We start from the raw sequence: 8,485 nt of genomic DNA, 5'->3' as shown, positions 1-8,485 counted from the left end.
TATATATATTGTAACTAATTTTTAAATTTTATTTTATTTTTTAAATGAAATGTATTAAGTATATAATTTATTTATAAATATGAATTATATTTTATGTTAAATATCTTTTACTTTTTTTTGCTCCATATTTTTCTCAAAAATTGATAAATTAAATGATTAATTTTTTATCTTCTCTTAAAATAGTTAAATGTTTCCCCTTCTTTTATTAAAAATTTTATTGATAGTTTTTCATCATCTTAAAAAAGTATTTTAATAACAAATTAATTTCAACAACATAAATTTTGTAAATAGTCATTTTCAATAATTTTAAAAATAAATAATAATTACTTTTACAATATAAGATAATTACAAGGATCTCATTTGTGATCAATTTAGTTAACATCTAATCATCCTTAACCTCATAGCAAGGTGAATTTAAATAATTATTCATATTATTATTAGTAATAATTAGTTATAAAATTTTATTTGTAACTTCTTTTTTATAACAATTGAAACCTAAATACACTAGGCAAAATTACATGAAATCTTTATCCAAAAATTATTAGAGCTCAGTAGAAGAAGTAGATACTATGTGTATATTAAGCTAAGCATCAAGTACATAATGTGTCAAGTAATTTACAATATTATTTGCATCTCACAATATTTGTACAACTTTAGCGTTCCAGTACCATTTATGTATTTGTATATAAGCAATAATTTATGTATAATTTAACCTAACTATAATTGAAAGTAATAACCCATCAAGATTTTAATTGATTATATTAAAATACTAGCTTAATAACATAATTCTTAAAAACATATGAGCTATATATGTCTAAAAAAAATTATGACTAAAAAAAATTAGAAATAATTCAATAATTACACTTAACACATCTTGACTATTTTTTTTATTTCGTGGTATATATCATTTATTTCTAAATCTGTATATAAAATAAGAAATTTAATTTCATAAATATCTTTTGAATGATTTTATTTAATTTTAAATTTTTAAAATAATTCATAAGAAATTTTTTAATAATTTAAATTATAATTTTATAATTATTTTATATAATTTAAAATTATATTTAATTTTTAAAAAATACTTTTAGTGAGGACAAATGTTATCATAAAAGTAATTTTATAAATTATTTTTTATAAAAATACTTTTGGTGGCTACAAATGTCACCATCAAAAGTAAATTATAAAAATTATTTTTTATATAAATATTTTTGCAGCGACAACTGAACTTTTAACACTTTTGGCAACGAAAAATCAAGGTCACTATCAAAATAACAATGTTGATTTATCATCATTAAAAGTTTACTTTTAATAATAACTTTTTTAATTTCCTTTAAAACTCACCCTAAAATTTTTTTTATAGTAAAGGTTAAAAAGGAAAAAACATGTTAATTTTTTATTAGAATAATGAAATAATTAAATTTGTTGGTATATAAAATATAGTTGAAAGTATCTTATAATTTGGATAAAAGACAGTAATAATTTAGTAAATGTGAATAATTATATCTCTGCATTTTTTTTTAGTTAAATGATCACATAGTATATTACTCCTTCCTGACCTTATAATATGGTGCCTTCTAAAAAATTTCTTTGTCCTTAATATAAGTTTCTTTACAAGAGTTTGTGTAACATTAATTGCTTTACTTCAAATATGCCATTAATTTTCAATGAGGAAATAAAAATGTTCATTTTTTAAATTTATAGTATTTATTAAGGCTGAAAATAGAAATCAAAGCAACTTTTAGATAATCAATAATTTCATGTAAGTTGGTTATAATATAAGTTATTACTTATAATAAAAATGTGAGGGAATATTTTTTTTACCTTAACAAAACACTAAACTACTCCTTCCATTCCTAATTATAAGAGCCAATTTTGAGGGAAATGATGTCCTTGTTACAAGATCTTTTTACAGAATTCTAGGAGTAATTAAACAAGTTTTAATGAATGATTAAAATCTCATGGCCCACTTTGTTAACAAAAATTTAAAGATTTGAGTTGTGAAAATCATGACATTTTATCGAGAGAGAAAATTGAAAATGATAAAAAAATATTTTAAACACCAACTAGTCTAACATGTTTTTTATATTTGTGGATAAGAAACTCGACTGTTATCATCAGGGATAGAGGAAATATTTTTCTTTCACTAATTGAATTATTTTACATAACTAATTTGTTTCCCATTCAGAAATAAGACTATTTATCTAGTTTTATTATAATTTTGAAAAATAAAATTACAGTCTCATAATAAAATTTAGTTTCGACGGAGCTGTCTATAATATTTTATTGAGAATAAAATCCCAATGTAGTAAAAAAAAAATCGATTTTTGACTCAAAGAAAATCAATTTTAATTTGCCGGATATCTTAGTAAAATGCATGTTGAGGGGCATAACAAATCTATGATGCAGGTTACGCGCCAGAAATTGGGTGTTTTTAATATTGCCAACAACCTTCCTATAAATAAAGTGAAGCTTCTAAGAAGAAAATGACATTCACCAAGTGATGCTTTTGAGTCTGCAATCGACTAAACTGTAAATTGACAAGTTCCGAATCACGGGAGCTTCACAGCGTGCAGTGAACAGCTCACAAATCATGGCTTAGAAAAGATGAAATCATAACTTTGACTGACAAGGACCTCCATTTTCTCATAACTACAAGCATGATTACTTCACATTAGACTAATTGACAAATAATATGTTTTTTTTTAGGACAACAAACAAGCACATTATCAGACAGACATGATGTTCGAAATTTGATCTCTTTTATAAAAAAAATTGAATTAGACAATTGGTGATCTCATCTAATTTTTTTTTTTAAAAAAAAAACCCATGGTTGGGCGATATAGTTCATCCTCACTCTTGTAACGCTAAGTAAGATCTCACCATTTTTACGTACACAAAACTGATAAATTTAAACATACAAGACTAAGAACACTACTAATCAACAACTTAAAAAATTATATTAAAAATTATATAAAATTAAGAACACTGATATGTGAGAAATCGTAGCGATGAGATGGATATCATCAATTATATTGAGAAATTTATATCAAAAAAAGGAGAATATAAACGTAGGATCGATGATGTGACGTAATAATAAAAAAAGTTATTAAAATCTGAAATTTCAATTCAATTCAGTAAGATTGGAATGAAATTAACTTAAGTGATAAAAGAATCAAAATAACCTCTACATAAAGTTTATAAACATTTAAAAATAGCAGTCAGATTTATATGTAATATTTAAAAGTTAACAATTAAAATTAAAAAAATTAACAATTAAAGTTGCTTCATAAGTTACTTGTTCGATTAATTTATTAGAACTTATGAAAGAATATTAGTTGTTAATTTTTCAACTTTACTTATTAATTTTTCAACATCACTTGTAAATTACTTTATTTGATTTGACAATTCTTAATTTGTTCTATCAATTTGTTTAGGACTTATGAAGTAACATCAAATGATAATATCCCAACTTATTAATTATCCAATATCACTTATAAATTATTTTACTTAACTTGTTAATCCTTGAGAAAATGAGAATACTTATTCAATCAGTTTACCCGAATTTATGAAATAACCTCAGTTGTTAATTTCTCAGCATTACATGTAAGTTTGACTACTATTTTTTTAATGTTTACATTGAAGTTATTTCAGTCTTTTTATCATTTAAATTAATTTCATTTTAATTCTCTTAGATTAAATTAAAATTTCATATTCTAATGAGTTTTTTTTATTTTTATGTCACATCTTTAGTCCTTTCTTAAATTTCGCCCTATTAAAAAAAATTATAGGATAAGGACTAAATAAAGTGATTTGATTACTCAATCACATGTTTAGTCCAATATAAATAGAAGGTCTCCTTTGGTTTGGTCTTTTTTCTTTTGCATGGGACCATGGATGGAATCAAAAAATTTTATTAAGGGTCCTAGGATGACAAATTATATATGATAGTTGAAAAAAATTTAAATCTATATATATCACCAACATAATATAGATATTTAACATATATATTTATATTTAATTTTTCACATAAAAAAATAAATATATATTTATTTTTTAAGTTTGCTCATCAATTTTTCAAGGTATAAAGTTCATTAGTTGTCATGTCTATGATAAATGTTTTGGTAATTTCATTTTTAATATAAAATATTATTAAATTGATAAAAATTTTATCTTTCCTATGAACATTAAATGATTTAAATATATCATTCAAATTTAAAGTTATGTTAAATGTAATAAGCTCTATTATTTACTTATTAAATTTATTATCTAATTCTTTCAATTGATAATCATAGTAAATAAATACATTAATACAATAATGATGCTCAATTGCTCCAAAATTTTTATGTCGATGAGATTGAATTATATCAAAGTAAAAATCATTCATATAATAAATTTTAATAATTTAATTATTAAAAAATTTAATTTTTTTATACGGACACTTTAACTATAACTTCTTAACTTTTGAACAAATGATTGGTAGATATTAAGTACATAGCATTTAATATATTTTAAGATTTTTATTGCAATGCTTGACAAATTTTGTTAATAATAATTCTTATAATTTCTTTCATCAAATAAAAAATGAAAGAAAAATAAAATGAAATTAATATTTTAAGAACATGTGTAGTGTTATTTTATTAAAAATAATAAATTATATAACAACTATATTTTCAAGCCATTAAAACAATTGCACTATACAAATCTAAAATACTACATATAAAATTAAAATAAAAATTTCATCTACTGCTTTAGAATTTCTAAGGGGCCAAAAAATATATAACCCCTAAATTTTATTAAAAAATTTAAAAAGTTAGGAAGGGTTGTGGCTTTTGCTAGTCTCCATATTTTCACCCCTACATTAGACCATTTTTGCCCCAGCTTCTAGCCTTTTACTTTATGTTTTTTACTCTCTTCATTCTAATTTATAAGATAATTTTAAAGGTAATTTGATGTTCTAAAATATAAAACAATTTCATAAAAATAAAGTTTTATTAAATATACTTTCCTTATACTATCATTTCCTATTTATTATAAGAAAAATAACAAATAAATTCCTTCAAAATAAACAAATGACAAAATAGTATGACAAAGTAAGATAAATACTTTGAAGTCCTTAGACATTGACCAATCATATTTTTTTTTTTTGCAAAGTTATGTTCCTGACTCTACAAAATAATATAAAGCACTGTTGTTAATATTTAAACTAAAATTATTAATAACAAATATAAAGTGGTTAATGTGGGAAATGGCTATTATTGCAAGACTGAATTAAAGTTTTGACTATCTGTGTTATTAATGCTTTAATTGAAATTGTTAACATAAAAAAATGTACATGCTATTACACAACTAAATTAATAATTAAGCTTCTTATATTAATAATTTTACTTTTAATATTAATAATTTCAATTTAGATATTAATAGCTATAATTTTTTATTTTATTTAGAGTTAAAAATATAATTTTACAAAAAATTATATTTGATTAATCCCTAAAGGCTTGGCAATAATTATTACATTTCATGATATTTATTCATCATTTACTTATTTTGATAGAATTTATTTATCATCCTTCTTTTATTATATTTTTCTTTGAGGTTATTGATTGAATGATATTTAAAAAAAAATTATATTCATATTTTAAAAAAATAATATTATAAAATATATTTAATAAATTTGATTAGTATACGTAATTTTATTTAAAATTATCCTAAACGGACATATAGATTAACTTATCAATTAAAATATTAATCGTTTTTTTTTTAAAAAGGAAGGTTCTACTTCTAATGTTCCAACTAAAATATCTATGCTTTTGGTCCATACGTCATACGGTATCCACATAGTAAATTAAATATAATTGAATTCTCGAACCAAGCTTTCAGACTCAATTTACTCTGTTTCACCCTCCAACCTCCAACTCCAACTCCGACTAATTTGACGTAAGCACCTCTCTTTGAAACCAATAAAGCCAAGCTCCACTTCCACTCCATCTTCCACTCCCACTCCACATTTGTCTTCTATCTTTTGCTTCCCCAGTTCAGTTTCTGGGCTCTGCAACTAAAAATTATGGCCATGACGAATCAAGCATCCGTTTTCTTCATCATAGCACTTCTATTTTCCCTTTCTGTTCTTCATTCTACTTCTTCTCGCAGCTTCCAACCTGAGGCTTCTGAATTCTCCACCACTGTTCTTGATGTATCAGCCTCGCTTGACCAAGCCCAGAAGCTCCTTAGCTTCAACCCTGATATTCTTGAATCTGATAACCTGCAAGATGAAGAAACTAAGAGCACTTCTAGTTCTTCTTCATTCTCCGTTCGATTACACTCTAGAGAAACTTTACTCAATTCCCAGCACAAGGATTACAAGGACCTGGTCCTGACCCGACTCGAGCGGGATTCGGCCCGAGTGAATTCGTTGAACGCCAAGCTCCAGCTAGCTCTCAACCAAGTCAAAAGGTCGGATCTTCACCCGATTGAAGTGGAGCTCCAGCCTGAAGATCTCTCAACGCCTGTTTCTTCAGGCATCAGTCAAGGAAGCGGCGAGTACTTTTCCAGAATCGGGGTGGGACAACCATCCAAGCCTTTCTACATGGCCCTTGACACCGGAAGCGATGTCACCTGGCTTCAGTGCCAGCCTTGTAATGATTGTTACCAACAATCCGACCCGATATTCGAGCCCTCCGGATCTTCTTCTTACAGCTCGCTTTCTTGCAACGCCCCACAGTGCCAGGCTTTGGCTATCTCGGCTTGTCGGAGCGGCAAGTGTCTGTACCAGGTGTCGTACGGTGATGGGTCCTTCACCGTCGGTGAGTTCGTCACTGAAACGGTTTCCTTTGGGAACTCCGGCTCTCTTAATCGCATCGCTCTCGGGTGTGGCCACGACAACGAAGGTTTGTTTGTTGGTGCCGCCGGTTTACTTGGACTCGGCGGCGGGCCACTGTCACTCACATCTCAGATTAAAGCGTCGTCATTTTCGTACTGCCTGGTCGATCGCGACTCGAGTAAATCGTCGACTCTGGAGTTCAACTCGGCCACCCCGAGTGACTCGGTCACTGCCTCGTTATTAAAGAACAGCAAGGTGGACACTTTCTACTACGTCGGACTCACCGGAATCAGCGTCGGAGGCCGAACGATCTCCTTGCCACCGTCAACCTTTGCTATGGACCAATCTGGAAGAGGTGGAGTCATCATAGACTCAGGAACAGCCATTACACGGTTTCAAAGCGAAGCGTATAACGCAGTCCGTGACGAGTTTCGGAGATTAACTCAGAACCTGCGCTCCACTGGTGGGTTTGCTCTGTTCGACACCTGCTACGATTTGTCTTCACTGAGGAGCGTGTCGGTGCCGACGGTGGCGTTTCACTTCAGCGGCGGGAAATCTTGGCAGCTGCCAGCAAAGAACTACCTGATCCCGGTGGATTCGGCCGGGACGTTCTGCTTCGCATTTGCTCCGTCGTCGCAGTCATTATCGATAATAGGAAATGTGCAGCAACAGGGGACACGTGTCAGCTTTGATCTGGCAAACTCAATAATGGCATTCTCGCCCAACAAATGTTAGATGCGAAATCCCGTACTTACCCTTCCCGCCATAAGAAGATTGGATTACTGTCTCATCCGCAGCATAAGTGTGTACTGTAGATTGAATGTAGTTGGGTGGTGTGTGGATGCCCAAATGGGCCCACTGTATTTAAGTTGAGTGGAACATTTGGGGCCGGGTTGGGGCGACTCGTGATAATAAAATTATCATAAATTGTAATTGTAATTTTGGAAAATGATTTGTAATGTTTTTTTTTTTGGCCAGAAAAATGGTTTGCAGTGTATAACTCAGACTTGACAGAAGATATATTAATGGCTTAGTTGCAGGAGTGCTGGCAGCCTGGCACACTTCAGGCCCAAAAACATTGAGAAGGTGAGATGTGATATACTGCAAGGTACAATAATACATGCTTGACCATTAGTAATGAATTATACATATGTTTGCATCTAAGATGTTTTTTTTTTCAAAAAGAATGTAGTTATTACTAATATAAATATAATATTTTCATATTACTAATATAATTTAATAACATAACTAGATGCACGGCATATTTTAATATTTAAAAATTAAAAATTAAAAATAATTTATTTTTGTGTACTCAACAATATCATATTTTGTTAATTTACTTAAATTAATAATTTATTATATAAGAAAAATTGTTTTGCACATACCTAATTAAAGGTAAAAATAATTATTCATTTTATTTTAAAGTGTTTTATTTTTGGGATATATTTGTATTTTTTCTTTGATTAATATGTGAAGTTGAAAAAATATACTTTTTATTAAGTCTTCCTAATGATTAATTAAAAAAATTGCCCTGATAAAAAAAACCATGGTTATTGTTCATACGACTATAGATGATCAGTATCCTTATAGTTTTAATCCATTTGCAATTCAATTCCTAAATTTCAACTTGTTATAATTCTATTCTTGTAGATTTGATTTAATTGTAAT

General features: G+C 28.0%; 1 protein-coding gene across 1 annotated transcript; it reads left to right on the top strand.

The window, feature by feature from the left end:
* The first annotated feature begins 5,896 nt into the window (after positions 1–5,896).
* LOC129307262 (protein ASPARTIC PROTEASE IN GUARD CELL 1-like) lies at positions 5,897–7,981 on the top strand. Its single transcript, XM_054948209.1, has one exon. It carries the CDS (start codon positions 6,062–6,064, stop codon positions 7,550–7,552), a length of 1,491 nt encoding a protein of 496 aa, XP_054804184.1. The 5' UTR covers positions 5,897–6,061; the 3' UTR covers positions 7,553–7,981.
* The last annotated feature ends 504 nt before the right edge of the window (positions 7,982–8,485 follow it).

This window comes from Prosopis cineraria, unplaced genomic scaffold (assembly GCF_029017545.1).
Source record: "Prosopis cineraria cultivar Desert tree isolate PC_DT_omini unplaced genomic scaffold, ASM2901754v1 PC1, whole genome shotgun sequence".
Classification (NCBI taxonomy): Eukaryota; Viridiplantae; Streptophyta; class Magnoliopsida; order Fabales; family Fabaceae; genus Prosopis; species Prosopis cineraria.
This window is presented reverse-complemented; position numbering and strand designations above follow the sequence as displayed.

What these genes read in the sequence shown, in the direction of transcription:
- LOC129307262 (XM_054948209.1), top strand. Translation starts at nt 6,062, where the DNA reads ATGGCCATGACGAATCAAGCATCCGTTTTCTTCATCATAGCACTTCTA.